At 36.8% G+C, this 21,185-nt stretch overlaps 1 protein-coding gene across 2 annotated transcripts in view; it reads left to right on the forward strand.

The window, feature by feature from the left end:
- Positions 1-369: 369 nt before the first annotated feature.
- Positions 370-21,185, forward strand: part of LOC306860448 (sterile alpha motif domain-containing protein 10-like) — a 92,611-nt gene continuing 71,795 nt past the window's right edge. The window contains exons 1-2 of one of the 2 annotated variants that reach the window (XM_079402174.1): positions 370-561; positions 2,061-2,194. In XM_079402174.1, the coding sequence (XP_079258300.1) occupies positions 2,128-2,194 (67 nt within the window). In that variant the 5' untranslated portion in view covers positions 370-561; positions 2,061-2,127. The remainder of the gene's footprint in view (positions 562-2,060; positions 2,195-21,185) is intronic. The other variant, XM_079402175.1, reaches the window with a different exon arrangement.

Consider the following 21,185-nt stretch of genomic DNA (forward strand, 5'->3'; position numbering starts at 1 on the left):
AAAGTTACATAGCTTTAAGTAATATTTGTTTGTATAAGTTGTCATTAAGTGTTATTTAATAATCCCGTGACAAAAGCAGATAGCCTTGTAAAGGTGTGTTTTCCCTAAGTGTCATAAAACATGTCTGTTTTCGGGCGCGCTCGCGCGTTTGCCCCATATGTTCCACTCTCCGTCGCACGCGCTGGTTTAGATGTTGTGTAAATGACCGGCGTGTTTTATTGCACCGGCTTCATACTGTCATTCAGCTCCAGAGCCTCCTTGTGTAATCAGTGAATCGCGCGCGCTGTGAGTGCGTTCAGCAGCACTTAGGCGAGAAAGCGGAGGGAGGAGTTTAAACTTGCCCGAGGCTTCGGGAGCCGAGTGACTGTCATCCCTCTCTCGGGTTTATATGTGGACGCTCGTGCTGATTTCTCCTGCTCCACAGCAGATCTGTGCGCTCGGAGGTGTTGTTCAGGAGCACCGGCTCTCTCGTCTACCGGACCGGACACCCGTGACCATGGCAGACACATACTAAAGCCATCACGGAGAGATACGCGTTTGTACCGACTATGGCTGTAGACGGTAAGCTCAGTGTTAAACCAGTTTTTCTGTGATTCATAACATGGTGACATGCAATGCAGCAGACAATACTTATGACTTCTGCTGTGTACTGTACTATACTATACTGGACTGAAGACTAATATTTTTGTCTACTAATACCTATAAATGAACTCTTTACACTGTTTAAGCAATTTTAACAGTACTATTTACTAATTTCTTCTTATGCTAATTCTTTACAGTATAAAATATAATGTTAACATCATTGTCTACATCCAATTTCACATTAAAAAAAAAAAAATATATATTTTTTTTTTTGCCATTTACTAAAATATTTACTTAGGTTTCATCAATAATTAAATTCAAAGTGGTTAAAAACTTTTTTTTTAATTTGGCTAATTTTTTTATACAGTGTAGCTACTATTCTTAGACTATCGTTTTACTATTTACTCCCTATACTATGGTGTACGACTATAAGACCATTGTTTTACTATTTACTTTTTTGCTGCATCCTGTGATGCTATTTATATGTTTAGCTGAATGCCATGTGCATGTTTTGGTTAGAAAGTTGATGATTGGTGCAGCCACACTCACACATTGTTTTTTTTTAATGCATTTTTGCCCATCATGTTGACATTGCGCTCAACCCGCTGAAGGGAATGTCAGAGTTCATGGGTTTGTAGCTGGACATAAACATAAATCTACCCGACATCCTACATGATGAATGAAACATTCACACACATGCTTACAGTGATCTCAAGGGCTTTTATGTAAACGTAAGAAATATATGTTTTCCCTTGGCCCCAGGCAATTATATGTAATCATAGTATATCTGCAGCGCTCAGCGTGGTGCTGAAACGGACAGCAAGACCTTGCCTCTCTTTATCCTGGCTTCTTCTTCTATCACTTGTGTGATAGTGTAGATTCAGTAACTTAAAAGAATAGTTCATCCAAAAAAGAAAATTTGCTTAAAATGTTCTCACTCTCAGGCAATCCAAGATGAGTTTGTTTCTTCATCAGAACAGATTTGGAGAAATGTAGCATTCCATCACTTGCTCAGAAAATGGATCCTCTGCAGTGAATGGGTGCCGTCAGAGTCCAAACAGCTGATAAAAACATTACAATAATCCACACCACTCCAGTCCATCAGTTAACATTTTGTAAAGTGAAAAGCTGCGTGTTTATAAGAAACAAATCCGTCATTAATACGTTTTAAATTTAAAACATTGCTTCTGGTCAAAATAATCCATAATCCATAATAATGCTTCCTCCAATCCTCTGTTGTTCTCTCATATCAAAATCTAACATATTTGTTTGGGACTGTTTTTGCTTGTAAGTGATGATTCTGTGTGTATTTCTCTACTGATTCAGACGAGTCTGGAGAAAGCAATATTAGGATAAAGGACTCATTTTTTAGCCAGAAATAACAGTTTGAAGTTAAAAACATCTTAATAATGGATTTGTTACACAAGACATTAATTGATAGACTGGAATGGTTCTGATTATTTTGATGTTTTTATCAGCTGTTTGGACTCTCATTCTGACGGCACCCATTCACTGCAGAGGATCCATTGGTGAGCAAGTGATGTAATGCTACATTTCTCCAAATCTGTTCTGATGAAGAAACAAACTCATCTATATCTTGGATGGCCCGAGGGTGAGTACATTTTCAGCAAATTTTCCTTTTTGAACTATTCCTATAAAATAACAGTTTGTACCCAGAATAGGATGTCCTTTATATAGAATTATGTTGTGTTCCCTTTGAGCAAAAACATGCATTTGCAAACAAATTGCATAATCTTAAAGTCTCCCTCAAGGCATGTTAGATAATTATGTTTATTCAAACATGTTGTTTTTTTACCCAATTAGGATGGCTTGTTTTAATTAATGTTATATTCTGTGAGCAAATTATTATCAATGTTTAAGCACATTTTCTCAGCCATCCTAAGAGAAAGCCTGATATGTGAGCACACAAGAGGTTTATTTAGAGGAGCCTCATATTTGCTTTCAAGCCGTTTGATTAAACAACTCAATTACACTTCGGAGAACTGATTGTTTGCTTTAATATCTTCTATTGCACAGATATTGCCATATCATTTTCTGGCTACAATACAGTTATTGCTTGGCTATAATAAAAATATTTCCAGAATTACATTGGTTTCTGATTCACATAAAGCATGTTTGTGTCACTGCTCATATAAAGCTTCATCAGATCTGGAGAGGCACAGATGTTGGGTTAACCCCTTCTCGCCCTTTTTCACACACCTGACAGCTCTGAACCAATCCCAGCATGCAGCATGAAGGCTGGGCTATTTTCCTGCTACCTAAGGGACCACCAATGTATTAAGTGCGTGGACACATGTGTGTCACTCATTCATTCATGCATACAGATGGATTAGAAATGCTAGACCCACAAGCTCTACTCACGGATGCTAACCACACGCACAATGGCTGAAAGAGAGGAAGAACGAGCAGTAGTGATAAAAAGAGAGTAATTTCTGTCCCGTTTCGCTCAGATTGACATGCAATGGGTGAAGGGAGTGTATATTTTGGCTCAATGTGTGTTTGCCTGTTATCAGCAGAAGCGATTCCATGCTTGACCAGTCTGTCAACACCACTGACTGTTTTTTTCTGTGACTGGCAGACATTTGATTTTACTCTGTCTGTCATTTGAGAACACAAATAACGAATTTCATTCATTTTGACCGTTTCGCTTCAGTCGCCTAGCAGACGTTTTTGCTACTTTTTTAATGGAAGTAAATCTTGTGTGTCATCTTTTCCACTTCCCAAAAATAAAGAATTAAAAAAGAAAGAAATAAACAAAGCAAGCATAACTTTTTATGTCACATTTAGTCATGTTGTTCATTTATTCTTTCACCTCAACTGCTGAGAGAAGAATAGCTTTTCCATTGTATTTTATCATTATTTTGACTCCGTTTATAAAACACAAAAACTGAATGCACTTATAATGGAAAGTTTATATGAAAGCAGTTAAAAAAGCTGTCAAAGCAGAAATGTGAAGCTTGTGCTATATTCGTGTTATAATGCTTATTTTAATTCTGTCATGTGTCTTATTTTAGCTATAAAGTTGTTTAAATCATAATTTTAACAGTGGGATATGTTCATAAGTAATATTATAAGTTTTATAAGTAGGCTAATATTATAAGTAATAGTGGGGCTACTTTTATACTGTTCATTGAAAGACTGGATACTGATGTACCAAAATGATTTTTTTACCAAAATACTGAAAATGAAATCAAATTTAGCAGAATAACAAAATTCAATAGAAAGTTGTTACATTTCTTTCAGAAATGTGAGAAATAAACTAATCTACATCTCTACATTTTATTATGTTATTCTGACTTTTTTCTCAGAAAAAGAGCACATCTCTTTTTTTATCTTAAAATTCTGACTTAATATTCTGAAATTCTGGAAAAAATGTCAGAATTGTGAAATTAAAAGTTGCAGTTACCTTTTTTTTCTATTTACAAGTGCACAGGTTTCCATGCAATGCTGACACAGTCAGAACACGTCATTGCAAAGTGCTACAGTAATTAATATTGGCAATATTTTCAATTGCTATTAATATTGAATACAAAATGTTAGAAACCAGTTTCACCTTACTGGTCTCATTTTATCTTTATAACATTTACATTCAAAACACATTTACATTCAAAACAGTTTTTATCCAATATATATTATATATTGTCCTATAGACTTTATTTGTAAGTGAAATACACAATTTTTGTTTTAAAAAAAGTCTAAATTATGTCTGTGGTAATGGACAGTATGTCACAGATGCTGATAATAGAGATTAACTATTATTGAACATTCCTTTAACAATGCTCCCAAATCTGTTCCTCTAGGAGCTTTTGTCCTAAAGCCTCTTGATCTTGTTTGTACTCAGAGCATTGTAGGTCAGATTAAATGAATCTCGGCCCAACCACATGACCGAAGTTACGTCCCTGTGAACTGATTCTCACATGAGCGAATTAATAAAAGAAGAAAAGGAGGTGAAATGAAAGGAAGCTACTGTTTTCTTTAGCTACATAAACATGGTCTTTATTAGCTTTCTCTCACATGTTTGTTATGGAGGGGCTCTTAACAGCTATTTGGTGTCCTGCCCAAAAGTTGGCTCTGGAGAGCTTTTGAAATGTGATCCTGCCTCAAATGGCGTGGAATATGTGTGTGTGTTTAGGCCAGCATCCTTGTGTCCTCACAGGCATTGTATCCACCTTAAACCATCCATCCATCTGTCCCTTTATCCCTCATCCTTTTGTATCATATCTTTTAGAAGCAGACAAAGGATTTTCCCCAAATGGATTTTGTGTGTGTTGTATTTTTGTAGAATATAGCATGTTTGATCTGTCTGTGTGCGTTTTCATTATGTTTTTGTGCTGCTGTGTGTATGTTTGGGTTTTAATTCTCGTTCTGTTGACCTGTTGGTCTTAATATCCTCTTATGGTGTCATAGTTCACACAGCATCTGTGCTGACATCAGGGGAAGAGAAAGTAAAAAAGATTTGCCTGCTTTTTTTCTTGCAGTGATACATTTATATGATACAAGATTTTAAATGAAAAGACGTCACTCTCCGTGCATCATAGGTTTAATGTTTGTTGTACATATTTTCCAGAAATATACTGGAATTATTCCACCCCTTTGCGACTCTAGATTGGATCAACAAAAATGCATCTTAATACCAGGTGTAAACAGGGCCCAGGATGTCCTTGTTGGTTCTTTAACATTGTTATGTGGTTTCTAGAGTGTTCTTGTTGGTTCCTGAAACATTGCTATGTGGATTCTAGTATGTTCTGGTTTGTTTCTACTAGGGTGTTAATAGATGGTGTTTTAGGTGGTTTCTAGGGCAATGCTAGGTGGTTGATGGGGTGTTCTGGGGGATTGTTTGGGAGTTGCTTTTTGGGGCTATTGTAGGTGATTGGTAGGGAATTTCAGCCAAGGAGTTGCTGGGTGGATGCCTACTGGTTGAATTTAAATGAGCCTTTCAAGTCCCTATTATAGTATACTGTGTTCCTTCCTTCCTTGTAAATATGTTTTTTTTAACCATATTATCTCCTGCCTTTTTAAAACTGCGAGTCTGATTACATAGAAAAGTAAACCTACACCCCAACAATGTTGGTACCACAAACAGTACAGGTCGAATTTAATATTACAGGTTAGAAATTTGCTCTAATCTCTAACTTTAAAAATAACCCTTAAAAGACACCACTTATAAATATGAATGAATTGTGCTGAAACCTCTTGTTTGATCTGTTTAAAATGATACAGTTAAGGCGGAACCTGAAGGTCCAGTTTACAGCTTGCCGATGCCTTTCACATTCTAATCAATAAGACTGTATAGATCACATTCATCATCCATATGCTGCCTCATTACAGATCAGCGCCACACTTCTGAGATTCCTTATGAATAATAGTGGGATTGAGGGGGATGGGGAGGAAAAGCAAGGGGGAGGTGTCTAATAAACATTCACACCTCAATCCCTGTGGACTTTAAACAGATTGTTTAAGCATTGAAACCCGGGAGGGATCAATTTGGCTTAAATCAACAAGCATCTTTGTGAAAATGGACAGAGAGTAAGAAGGAGGCAGAGAAATGGCTAAAGAATCGAGAAAGAAAGCTCCATTTCATTTGCTGGGAGGACTGATGGCTGGGTCGACCCGTGAGCTACGGATAATTGCTCTTGCGGAGGGCAGAGCTTTATACCCTCAACATCCCGAGTGTTCTCATCTTCGTTCTCCCCGCAGTGTTATCTAATTTCTTCAGTACTGTGGTCACTCTTGATTTTTTTAAACGGCCAGTCTGTCAGCTCCTCTCATCCTGTTGTATTAGCAAGCGCACGGGCCCATGTCCAATATCTCACCATTAATTAGTGCTCCGAGAAGAAAATAAATGCATGATTGGGAAAGATAAAGAATGAAAGAGGAGGAGGATGTTGAAGCAAGAGACAGAGACAGAAATGGAGAAAAGATAATAGAAACCGCTGAGAGGGTTGTGCTAATTAGCGATAATGCACTTGGTTTGAATTTGATGGAAATTGATGGTCTCGTGTATGCTTGTTAGTAGTTGCTTTTCCAAAGCATCTCAAAGCAGTGGCTCTTAACCAAGGGGCCACAGGATGGCTTAAACCCATTTAAATTAATGGAGTATATTAAAATAATCAAATTTAAATCTAATTTAAAATGCTAAAAATAAGCACATAAAATCAAGATGTTAACTGAAATAGTTTTTGTTTTGTTTTGTTTTTTTCCCTCAATTCCATTTTGCAGCACATAGAACCACTTGCGTGAAAGTTATGAAATTTGGCAAACAGATAGAGGACAGTCTGAATATTAACCATAGCAAATTTGGAGTCTCTATCTCAAACTCTCTAGCGCCACTAATAGGCCAATTTTTCGACTAATAACTTTTGAATCTTAAGGTCTAGAAGCAAAATTCTTTGTTCTGCTTCCTTGGCTCATGCCAAGTCGAATGCATACCAACATTTAAATTTCTACAGGTCAAGATTTTTCGCAATTTTCAATTTAGCGAAAAATCTTCTTTTTTTCGAACTTGTCCTGACCTAGACAGTTCTTCTGGTTTTCACCAAAATTGCTTCAGATCATCTTCTGACAATGCTGGCAAAAATTTCTCAAAAGATTTCTGATAGACCAACATGTTTTCATAAAACGCGTTAACGAATTTGACAAAATTCGTACAAAAATAGACATGAGGCTGTATCTTCACAATGCTTTAGCGGATTCTGACCAAACTTGGTATGTGCTATCACAAGCATGACCTGAGGGAACATGTGTAGTTTCGGCACAGCATCATCTACTGGTCAAAAGATATAAAAAAATTGACTTTACTGATTATAACTTCTGACCAGTTTGGCCAAAAATCATAAGATTGATCTCATTAGATTCAGAGTGGCATACTGAACCAAATAATACCCAATTTTCCTATGTCAGCCATTTTGGGCATTTTGTAGAAAAATGCTGTATCAACAAATGTCTTTAACAGGGGTCTCCAACCCTGCTACTGGAGAGCCATACTGCAGAGTTCAACCCGAATCAAACACACCTGAACCAGCTAATCAAGGTGATCAGGGCTACTCAATTACAGATAGGTGTGTTGAAGCAGGGTTGAAACTTGAGGGACAACCTACCTAAATATAATAGCAGCTATATTTCCATGAATTAAAAACATTGTGTAAGGAAAATATTAATTGTAATATTATAAAAACTTGTTTCTAAAGATAAAAAATGGGCTTTTATGTAGCCATTGTGCTTAACCCAAAGCAAATTGTTATATATATATAAATATATATATATATATATATATATATATATATATACACGTTCTCTTATTTTCAAGTGAAAATAAGAAATAAAAACAAAACAAATGAAAATTTGCTTATAGCTTTGAGTGAAAGAACAACAACTATCAAATGTAGAATATTTTATGTATTATTATTATTATTAGTAACAATAATAATAATAATAATCAGTTTATTATTTTGTTATTATTAATATTTACTTCATATTCAGAAAATACTATATCATGTAGAGATTATTAATAAACCAGTGCCCTATTCTTTAATTGTGAACTGTTTGTGAGTGTTCATAATGTGTGATGGAGGTTTTTGATTGGTCAGTGGCCTCATTGAAGGCACTAGGCGGAGAAGATGCTGCTCCTGCCCACAAAAAGCAATTACACTTATTTTTAACATCTGTATTATCAGTCTCACCCAGCTCTCCTCCAGCTAATGGATGCATTATGAACCCGAGAACATGACAGAGGGGTTCAGCGGACCACGTCGTCTTTCTATTCTCATCTGTGTTTCTGTGCGTGATGAACAGCGCTATACATTTTACCCTGTCTCTCAAAATATCACCCATGGGCCATATCTCTGATTCGAACTCTGTCTCTGTCCCTTTCTCTCACACCAGCTTCCTCTTCTGACCCGCTTTGACCATCTGGTCATCCACACAAACACAGACCTCAGCTGGAAGGGGCGTAGATGTGGATAGATAAATAAAAAAATTAGGAGGATTATAAAATTAGGTCGCTGTTAAGGTTTACCACACAGTTGATTAGATTTTATCCTCTGATTCACTTCACAGTTGGCTGTAACGCTGAGCAGTTATGATACCAGATACTATACTTCAATATGTACTGCATAAAAACCTGGTCAGAAAAACCTGGTCTTGTTGCCTCTAGAGGAAACTGAAGCTTTCTTGAAAGGATTGTTAGAGAAGTGCACTTAATTGTATTTAATTGGCACTTGTAGTGTACTTCAAATCTTACAAGTATTTTTATAAAAATACTTGCTGCTAATATAATATTAATGAAATAAAAAGCCACTTAAGTAGACTTAAAGAGAGTTTTTAAAAGTGCACTTTGTAATAATGTCCAATGAAAAGTTCATCTTAAATCTTAATAATCTTTGTGTCACGCTACGGTGTGAAATGAGCGCACAAAGATGAAGGCAAAAAGTCTTTTAATAAATCCACACAGAGGGTAAAACCACAGAAGGCAGGCACACACATAATCCACAAATGACATCTACAATACCAGACAAGGGAACACAGGACAGACTAGAACTTAAATAGGGAGGCAAATGAGTATAATTAGTGAGACACAGGTGAATCAAATGACGAAATCAAAGCGGAGACAGAAACTAGGTCACGCTGGGAACACGTGAGGGATGAAAACACAACAAAACAGTCCAAGGCTGTGACACTTTGGTTGTGCATTAAAGTACAACACTTATTTTGATGTGTTGACTAACATACTAAAGCACATATAAAGTAGAGTGTTTTTTATTTCGATATTACACTCGATATTACAGGTTCTTATATTTTAAATGTACAAAACTACAACTTCATAATCAAAAATGTGTAATTAAAATATATTTAAGTACATGACATACAAGTGTCAACAGAAATGACATTAAAGTATATTTTAGTTTACCATAAATACTTGCCAGTACATTCAGCAATTCACTTTAACCAAATTTGAACAGACAATACAAGTAATTATGAAATTACATAAATATGTACTTAATGGGTTCAACTTCAGTGGGTCAACTTCAAGTAATTGCATTTAATATGAATTTAAACCAAATCCAATTAATTGTCTGAAAACATTAGGCTACATTATATCTGCACTTCAGTAAATTATTTTGAAGTATATTATGTTTGTAATAAGTGCTCTTGTTTTAGAAGTATGCTGTACTTCTTTTTCACAAGGGTAGAGCTGATACAGTAAGTGTGTAAGCACACTAAAGTGCCTTTATTATGTATGTATTACATAAATAGACATAAAGACATTACGTCTGTATTAAAGAGTGGGAGAGCGCAGTTGTGAATCTTTCCCATAAAGGCCCATGTGTTGTCTGTCTGTACAGGGACTGACTGCTGTAAAGATGCCTTATCAGGGTTAAGTAAGGTAGAGCTCTTACTGGCCCTGAGCAGGTAGAAACCCTGAGTTTCTAGGGTGCCTACAGGGACTGTCTGATGTATGTTGTGCACAAACAATTGTCAGTGGATTTGCCTGGGTTTGCGAATGCCTTGAATATGATGTGAAGTGGATCAGACTTTATGTCCTTGAATAAGACACTCAACTCCAGGTTGTTCCAGAGGGACTCTCCCTTATTAATTATACTGTAAGGTGATTTAGATAGAAGTGTCAGCTAATTTATATATTAATTAGTAGTTCATTAAAAAAGATTGCAACATCAACAGTGGAGCCTTCATTGTTGTCATTGTTAGGGGTCAGATAAGTGTTTTGAGGATCTGATAGTTGTTGACTCCATTTTTGCACTTGAAAGTTAGGTGAGTGTTGCTTCTAGTTACATTAAAAAATCAGTTATATATATATAAAAAAAGAAAATGGTAGTGTATATATATATATATTTTTAGGGCTGTCAATGTTAACGCTTTGACGCATGCGATTAATCTAAATATTTTAACGTTATTATGTGTTACGGGGCTGACGAGACGTGAGACGTGCGGATCCATGTGCAAAGCTTTATTGTAAATCATGGTCAAGACAGGCAGGGTCAATCAACAGCAGACAGGTATGGCAAGGGCAAGACACAGCAATCCGTGGAGCAAGCGTGGGTCGACGATTAGCGTACAATATCCAGGGGGCAAGGCAGAGAGAATAAACCAGGAAACCAGGCAGGAATTAGAACCAGGAAAACAAACAGGAAAACTATGACCAGAAAACGCTTCGTAGAGTAGACAGGCTAACAATACTCGGCAGTGAGCAATAGCAAGTCCCAGACTTAAATAGTGAGTGAATGATTGTGAAATGATAATCAGGTGTGGGTGAGATAATGGTGAACAGCTGTACGTGTCGTCAGTGCAATGGATTGTGGGAAATGGAGTCCAGTGTGTTGTGAGTGAAAAAGTCAATGTGGTGAACGGGTGACCTCTAGTGGTGGTTGACCGGGAGAGCAAGGACCGGATTCGTGACATTATGAGGCGCTGGGCTAGACAAAAGTGAAGCGAACGCGGAGAGAGAGAGAGAGTGAGCTTGTCCTAGAGAGAGAGAGAAAGAGAGAGAGAGAGAGAGCGACAGTGCACGGGAGATATGTATACTCATATGTGATAAGGGTACAGCGAACCAGTGTTGCCAGGGTCGCCGTTTTCCTGCACAATTGGGCTATTTTGAAAATACAGTCAAAATTACAGAGCTGTGGGTTGCGGTATTTTGGGCTACTTTTATAATGTACCGCAGCCACCCAAAGTGTATATATACACATGTGATCTTAAAAGGAAGTTATCACAAACACTCGATGGTGGTTTAAAGTGAGCTCTGAGTAAAAGTGTACTATTAATCTCATAAATTGTTTTATGTAGTATGATGCTAATATTAGCTCTAATAGCTCTAATGCACCTGCAGAACAGGTCCAATTCTTCTTCATAATGCATGATTTTGTCATAATACTTAATTTAAGGTCGCAAGAAATGTTTTGTTGTATTTATTTAGAAATACTTTTGATAATAGTCGGGTAAATGTATACTGGGATTGAAGCGATGTGGCTTGGTAAACGTTTTATTGGCAGTATAAAGGCTGAAGAATAATAAGGATTATGTCTCATACTTTGCGGAGGTGTGAAAGGTTCTGTTTCCTTAAATTAGTTTGTCATGCTTTTATTTATTTCAACACATTTACAGGTAAATCCTAGTATTTTAAATTTGCGATTTAATCGTGATTAATCACAGTCCATGACTGTGATTATTAACACGATAAATGTTTTTAATGAATTGACAGCACAAATTTTTTTATTGCAACTTATTTCAAAAAGTGAAACTTTCATATATTATGGATTCATTGCATGTAAAGTAAAACATTTAAAAAGTTTTTTGTTTTAATTTTGATGATTAGAGCTTACAGCTCATGAAAGTAAAAAATCCAATATCTCAAAATATTATAATATTTACATTTGAGCTTCATTAAATGCCCATCTCTACAGTATAAATTCCGGGTATCTCTTGTTCTTTGAAACCACAAATATGGGGAAGACTGCTGACTTGGCAATGATCCAGAAGACAATAGTGCCTCAGCAGAGCCACAGGCTGATCGCTTCCATGCCATTCCTCACTGATGCTGGAGTTTGTGCTAAACGAGCCCCAACCGAATATTGAGTGCATAAATGAACATACTTTAAAGAACTTTTCTGTTTTGCAAATCCTTTTTTTGATCGATCTTAGGATATATTCTAATGTTTTGAGATACTGGATTTTTGACTTTCATGAGCTGTAAACTCTAATCATTAAAATTAAAACAAAAAAACGTTTGAAATGTTTTACTTTACATGTAATGAATCTAGAATATATGAAACTTAAATTTTTTTAAACAAGTTACAATAAAAAATTAACTTTTTCACGATATTAAATTTTTTTTAGATGCACCTGTATATATATATATATATATATATATATAAAACGTATATACATTATTTGGCACTCACATCATATGGATCAGGGTTTCCACCCAAGGGTTTGTGTGAAAGAGCTGCAAGGTGAGAGGTTCGAAAGTTCGAACTGCCAACGAAAAAACTTAAAATAATAAATGTTCATTTTTCATAATACAGACTAAATAATGATAAATGCTAAAATGTTTAAAGCTGCAGTCCATAAGTTTGGCCTCCTTGTCGCCATCTCTGTTGGAAACATTGTAATTGCAGTTATTTACAGAATTATTTTCTTTACGTGGGTTGTGCGTTGGCATGGCTCCTTTGCGTGAATGTATGGCTGTCAGTCATTGCACCGATGTGGATCCTGTACTTAGGAATCACAGATTCTAGCCTACGTTTATGGAAGTATGACCCAAATAAGAATTTTCACCAGATATTGTGTCTGAAGTAACAAGTCTGCCACTTTTGTTCTGACCAACTGAGGTAAAAAGCATTACAATAAATTGTGCTACCAATGGTGATTAAATCAAAATGCTCCTTGATCCTCCACCTGCAGCATCCTAACGTATGATAGCCTACTAGCCGGGACAACTTCTTTATGTTTACGTGACTTAATGACGCAGCGGCATGCTCGAATTTCCTGCCATTTGCCATCCGTACCTCTCAAATTAGCTTACCTTTGTGAATCGGACTAAGGTAAGGCGATAGTTTTGAACACTGGCTGGTAATATATGGTTATGTACTTCAAAAATTTATTTTGGATCATTTTAACCAAAAAAAGTTACTTACTGCAGCTTTAAATAAGAATACATTTTACACAAGTAACAATTAGTGGTCGACTAATTTTGGTTTTTAATGGCCGATGCCAGTATCTTAGAGAGCTATAAGCAAATGTTATAATACTTTTTTATATACCGTTAACCAGTGGTGTAGTCTATGTGATACGAAGGTATACGGCGTATACCCACTAGCAAAGGTCAAGGATTTCCGAACACCCACTTAAAAAAGCGCGAGGATACGTAACGACATCTTTGTTCATTCATAAATTCACCCCGTCTGTGTTGCGATCGAAGCACCGACTTTTTTGAAAATCACGCTGTGTTTCTGTTGATGACCAGTGCTGTACCAGTGCTACAACTCTTTCATTTCATCTGACTGGCTGATGCATCCTAAAAATGCGCCACTGCTCTGCGTCGCCACAAAAGCTTATCATTTGCAAGCGTTTTTGTGCCTTGCCCATTTAAACATTCAAAAGAGTTTATAAGCATTCAAACACAGGACGCGAAAAACTCAAATGAGTACTCGCGCCATGTTTGGTGCACACATATATAGAGAGCAAATGTAAACGTAAGTGAATGTAAACAGTTGAGAAAAAAATCGGATGTGTATAAGATTGTATGCATTGTCTCTTAAAGTGATCGTGCCTAATTTACTAGCTGCTGTCAGTGTCCTTAATGTTAATCCAAGAAAATTTAATCAGAGAAAATCACTCACAGCTCTTTACTGAACTACTTTGTAGTTTAACAAGAATTCATCTATATTTAATTTATAAGACTATGCAATGCTATTTTATATTTGATTTTTTGGTTTCTTTACCTGGACACCTACAAACTTGAAAAACCTTAAACATTGTGTAAATAGCACAAATAAATACATAGAACAAATATATATTAAACTATTTCAAACAGGGCCCACAAGTACAACTTGCACTGGGGCCCCGCAAACCCCAGCTATGGCCCTGGGAGCAGTGACAGTTCAGTCAAGTCTCCCAAGCATCTTTCATACAGTCAACAGTATGTTGACTTTCTCAGGCCAACATAACTAAATGTTACTCTTAACTGGCTGAGTTAGATGATTAACACAGTAGAAAATCAGTCCAGTGTCCCCAGCTGTAAATGTCATTGACTCTCTTGTGTTGCTTTTAATAAATTGACATGTTGATATCATATAAGCAGTCTTTCAGAATGTTGTCAGTTACATGTAGATGTATACTGTACACATTAGTGAGTGGTGCTTATGGGGTGTCGCTTTGGGACGGGTGAGGGAGGGAAAAAAATCAAAGTTGTTAAACATAGACTGTAAACTATTGAAGATGGAGGATGGAAATTATGTGCACTCAGGTGCTGCATTTGCTTGGTTGTCAAAATAAAAGTCCCACTACTGACACATCAGCCAAGCAGAAAAATCTTATCAGCCAATAATGAATTATATTGCCAAATATCGGCCACAAATAAAAAATTATAATTGAAAAATAAAAAGCTTTGTTTAAAAATGCAATAAGAATAAGAAAAATAAATATTTCACAAGTGAACATGCAAAGATATAGTGAAAATTGTTAAATTTTATGAAAGGTTGGCATTTCTCAAAATCTGAAGTAAATAATTGAAATCACAGGAATTTACAGAAAGTTCAAGGAATGATTGGACATTTATACACATGGAAATTATATTAAGAACTAGAGAAAGTATTTTAACTATTGATCAACTAGCCAATGCCAATGTCGATATCTGTAGAACATGGTGGCTGATGGCTGATATAATTTCCATATAATAAAGCAATAAAGACATACACAAAATTGCAGAATTCATTTTAAAATATACTCAAGTTCACAAAGTATTTGAAAAAAGAAAATGTGAACCAACTATATATATTTTAGTTAACGCCAAACTCAGAATGACCAAATGTTATCCAGTTAATCAGCCTGGGTAAAATTCTGCTATTATCACTAATTTTATTATTGGGTGAGTTTAAAAATGTTCATGAATGTTTATGTCAAAATAAGGTTGCATCTTTGCTCCTGTGTCTTACTTTCTCTCTCTTGCTCTGAGGTGTATTTAAATAAGGTGGACTACCACTCTCCTTTAATGTTTCCCTTACTTACACTCCCATAATCACTGGGCATCAGTAATGTTTCCTAGAGGTAATGCATTATCTGTGACTCTAGTCTCTATGCTGTGACACAATGATTATCTCTGCTGCTTAAGTGAGTGTGTGTTTGTGTTTGTGTGGTAATATTGCATCACTGACCTTTTAACATGTCTGTTCTCATAATCCACTCTGAAAGAGTCCAGACCACCTTATCTGCGATTAGAAAGGCTTTGATGTATACTGGCATGTGTGTGAGAGAAAGCGAGTGAGGAAAGTGAGAAATGCACTCTGGCAGGCCGTCTCAGAGTAAGCAGTCCTCTCAGTTTTTGAACTCAAGCTGAAGCTTCAAAGTCACTCTCAGGATTTGCCCTCGCTGGCTTGAGGCTGTATTGAATTACATAATTCCCCTCTGGACCAAAAATAAATACTGTTAAAAATTAAAGACATTAAAGACATATCAACCAGTGCTCCTTCTGAGATGGCAAACCATGATAGCTTGAACCCTCTGAACTATTACATCTTGAATTTTCAGTCTGTGTGTTAATCAAAATCGGTCTATCATACATTAAACTAATCTTTCATGTGTGAAATATGATTTGGAAAATATGCACTTTGGGGAACCTCTGTGGCTTCCTTTGGAAATATGAGTGGAAAACATCACATGAAATGAATCTGGCATGGCTGAGAGTGTTTCTTGCCAGTTGGGAGTAGTATGACATTGTGAGATATTTCCATATACAATATAATTTAATTCGACAAACTGAAAATGACCTTAAAATTAAAAAGTGTGTGAATATGTTTTAAATGATTATTCCAGAAACTTTTATAGAACCACCTCCAAGCAACACACAGTAGTGATGTTTGGTTCCTGAATGAATCAGTGTTTTTGAACACATCAGTTGAGTAAACGATTCAGTGACTCACTTATAAATACTTGCACTTGTTTGTTCCTGAATATAGTTTGTTTGAACGAGTTGGTCAAGTGAATTATTAAAATGACTCTCTCATAAAGACAATCACTTATTTTGTTCCTGAATGAACCAGTGTTTTTGACTAAATTGATTAAGTAAATGATTCAATGGCTCACCAATAAAGACAGTCATTCATTTTTATCCTGCATGTGTGTTTGAATGAATCCGTTGAGTAAATTAAGGTGCTTTCACACTTGCCTCATTTAGTTTGGTTGAATTGCACTAAGTTCATTGTCCCTCTTGGTGCGGTTCGTTTGGGCAGGTGTGAATGCAGCAGTCGCACTCGGGTGCGCACCAATAGCGGACCAAGCAAGCATACCGAGACCTCCCTGAAGAGGTGGTCTCAGCCCGATTGCAAACAGACTTTGGAGTGGTTCGCCAGTGGTGAGAAACCAATTCGACCCAACGGACCAACGAACCAAGCGGTATCATAATTCATAATGGGACATATGTTATATAAAAAGCCTGACTCACAAAATGTCTTTTGTGATGTGTGAGAGAGAATTTGTGAGAAACTGTGATTTTGTGAGTGAGAATATTTGTTATTGCAGTTGAAAACCAAAGAGCCCTTCATATTAAACGTTGTGTTAATTAATTGTTCTTTTCTGCGCTTTACAAGAATGCTGTCCGAATGAAGCCTCGATTCCCGCTGGCTGTAACTGCATTTTTATATATATATATATATATATATACTGTATCTCACAGAAGTGAGTACACCCCTTAAATATATTTTATTATATCTTTTCATGTGACAACACTGAAGAAATGACACTTTGTTACAATGTAAAGTAGTGAGTGTCCCCTTCAAATTTGCTGTCCCCTCAAAATAACTCAACACACAGCCATTAATGTCTAAACCGCTGGCCACAAAAGTGAGTACACCCCTAAATTAAAATGTCCAAATTGGGCCCATTTTGCCAATATTTTGTGTGGCCACCATTATTTTCCAGCACTGCCTTAACCCTCTTGGGCATGGAGTTCACCAGAGCTTCACAGGATGCCACTGGAGTCCTCTTCCACTCCTCCATGACGACATCACGGATCTGGTGGATGTTAGAGACCTTGCGCTCCTCCACCTTCTGTTTGAGGATGCCCCACAGATGCTCAATAGGGCTTAGGTCTGGAGACATGCTTGGCCAGTCCATCACCTTTACCCTCAGCTTCTTTAGCAAGGCAGTGGTCATCTTGGAGGTGTGTTTCGGGCTGTTATCATGTTGGAATACTGCCCTGCGGCGCAGTCTCTGCTTCAGTATGTCGCAGTACATGTTGGCATTCATGGTTCCCTCAATGAACTGTAGCTCCCCAGTGCCGGCAGCACTCATGCAGCCCCAGACCATGACACTCCCACCACCATGCTTGACTGTAGGCAAGACACACTTGTCTTTGTACTTCTCACCTGGTTGCCGCCACACATGCTTGACACCATCTGAACCAAATAAGTTTATCTTGGTCTCATCAGACCACAGGACATGGTTCCAGTAATCCATGTCCTTAGTCTGATTGTCTTCAGCAAACTGTTTGCAGGCTTTCTTGTGCATCATCTTTATACGAGGCTTCCTTCTGGGACGACAGCCATGCAGACCAATTTGATGCAGTGTGCGGCGTATGGTCTGAGCACTGACAGGCTGACCCCCCCACCCCTTCAACCTCTGCAGCAATGCTGGCAGCACTCATACGTCTATTTTCCAGACACAACCTCTGGATATGACGCTGAGCATGTGCACTCAACTTCTTTGGTCGACTATATATATATATATATATATATATATATATATGTGAAAATATATTTAAATATAATTATATGTAGATAGATATATTGAATGGCTACATTCGTTTTGCGTTTGCCAGGACAGCTATAAAGCCACAATAAGCCCGCGGAGCAAGCTTGCAAATCCATCTTGATTAATGATGCAGATGAACGTAAACAGGTGAACACTGACCAATTAGAGGACAGATTTACTCACATGTGACTTGCATAAACACAGTTTGGCATGCTTTGCAATGTTGCCTTGTGAAAGCGAAGAAGAAGAAAATGAAGAAGAAAATGCCAAGAAAGAAGAAAATGCAACAATGTAATAAATTAATCCCTGTTTCGGAACAAAGCAAACGATCTACAGGTCTGAAAGCACCCTTATTCAATGACTCATTCATAAAGACAGTTTTTGCCTACTTATATTGCCTAAACAGTAATCTTGTATGAAGAAAAAGTACATACTTTTGAGCGTGTAGCAGTAAGAGTAAGTTCTACTATAATACTACTCTGTCACTGTTAAGTGGCCTGTCAATCATCTTGTCACAGTTAATGTCCTCACATAAACACTCCATATTTCCTTTTACTCAACAATTCTTCCTACCATATTGAAGAGAAGTGAAGTAGCATGCTGATCTGCCAGTCATGTGTCTTTCGTGCTGAGAACTCTCTAATTTTTTGCATAATGAATCTGATGCATTTAACATTAATAAGATATTGAATATTAATCACTCAAAGCTGTTTATCTAAACCTATCTATTTAAAGCTGCAGTCTGTAACTTTTTTTGGTTAAAAATGATCCGAAATCAATATTTGACATAACCAGCCAGTGTCCAAAATATTCAAAAAAGCCCGATTCACAACGGTAAGCTTATAATAATGTTTTCTAATTTGAGTGGTACGGGTAGGTTTTCCTCTAGAAATAGTATATCCATGTAACTTTGGGATACTGATTTCAACATACAACTTTTTGTGACTCGCGGATTTTAAGTATTAATACTATTTAGGACATATAGTATTCAAATCGGGATGCAGAAAGTCACTTGTTTATCCCTGAATAAATCAGTGTGTTTAAACAAATTGGTTGAGTGAATAATTCAAATGACTTATATAACTACACTCCTACTGGTGTAAGAATGTAACCTGCAGAAAGTATCACTGAAAAATCCCCACCACAAATTGGCAAGACTGACAGTCTGTGTGAACATATTTCATGCTATTATTTGACTAACCTGGCAAATCCAGCAATTATTTCATCCTCAAAAGCTCTTCTTGCATCTTTCCAGGTGGACTGGTGCATCCTGTATCATTGAAGTTATTTTTACATTAAAATGAAAAAAAAAAGAATTTAGAACATTTAAACAGAATTTTTACACATACAAAACATACATCCACTTTATACTCCCTGAGAGGTTTCTGGACCAGATACACCAGCTACACAAAGACATACACTGGAGGACATAAATTGGGTTGCAATGACATGAGATTATTTGCTGTGTGCTTTTTTGAGAATGGAGTATGTTCTGATTAGAAAGAAAAAGGTCCAAAAGAGCAGAAGCTGTTGCGTCTCATTGAGTAAAGGAGAATAGGAAAGGACCACTGACCTGACATTAATTTTACTTACAGTTAAGACACTGATAACTTAATGCTTATTTGCTTATTTCGCTTTTAAAGGAACTGTTCACCCAAATGGTTTAAATTCTGTCATTATGCTCACCATCATGTCATTCCAAACCTGTGGAACACAAATGCAGACACTTAGCTGAATGTTCAAGCTGCTTTTTAATGATGAAAGCATGAAGTTACCACAAGCAGTTAGCAAAAACAAACTTGTATTTTTAACACCGTGTGAAATATGATTGCTTGATATATTCAATACCAGTCCAATTCTACAAATGAGCTACTAATTCATTTAGTTAATTTCTGTACTTGACATCACTATTTAGCATAAAAACTATGGTAATATTTGTTTATGTGTGTTTAAAGCTTGCTATCATACTGGGTCAGCATGAAATATATTATTTATTGCCCTAGGCTGATTGCAAAGCAGTACTGTAGAATTAAAATAGACTAAAAAGCAAACCTAAAAGGCAAATTTGCAGACTTGATGGCACTGACTGATACCAGTATCTGGTGTTAATAGCTAATAGTCATAATGTAAGTAGTAGTGACCCAGCTGTAGTGTGGAATAAACGCTAATAATAATGGAATGCCTTGCATATGCCACAATATTTCTTTATTACTTATAGTATCTACTTATAGTGTTTTGAAAAATGGCAATGGCAGACAGATGGAGAGAGTGTTCATTCAGGACATGAGTCTATGGAGAAACTGTGAATGCATAAAGAGCGGCAGCTTTTATTCTCTTCTCTGTTCTGTGTCTAAATGGCCAGTGTTGGTTCTGTTGGCTACCTGGAGCCCCCCTGCCCAGACAGCACACAATATAGATGGATAATTGGCATAGCTGTCAGGCAGAGGGAGGGGGAGCTGGGGAGAGTCTTATAACATGGCAATTAAAGCAAGAGAATACAGTGACTGGAGAATAAAGCAACAATCAGAGAGAGAGAGATTACATTTGGGTCCTTTGAGGACTTGAGTGAGTTCATACCTTATGAACACATAACCTTTCTACTCTCTGTGAGACTGTCTGAGCGAATGAGACAAGAGAGAGATGTTCTCTGAATACCTGTGTCTAGAGTAATTACTATGGCATTCATTCTTGGATTTGAACAAATCCCTAAGTCTAAAATTTTAAACTTGCATAATTCATCCTGCACCATTTGTGTGGAAATGATTGAAATTGTTGATTAGATTGTAGTTAAAGGTACAGCCCACCCAAAAATTACAATTCTGGGAAACCTTAGTATAGGGACCAATTCTTTCTATTAACTACTTGCTTATTTGCATGCCTATTGTTAACATATTTTCTGTTTATTAGTAGTTATAAAGCACATATTCTGCATGACCATATTCTACATCACGAATCCTACCCAATACTTAACTTAACAACTACCTTAAGCAGCAAATTAGGAGTTTACTGAGGCAAAAGTCATAGTTAATGGTTTGTTAAAGGCGAGAATTGGACCTTAAAATAAAGCAGTGGCGGGCCGGCGGGCTTGAGTCAGTGGTGGG

Source organism: Barbus barbus (assembly GCF_936440315.1).
Source record: "Barbus barbus genome assembly, chromosome: 41".
NCBI lineage: Eukaryota > Metazoa > Chordata > Actinopteri > Cypriniformes > Cyprinidae > Barbus > Barbus barbus.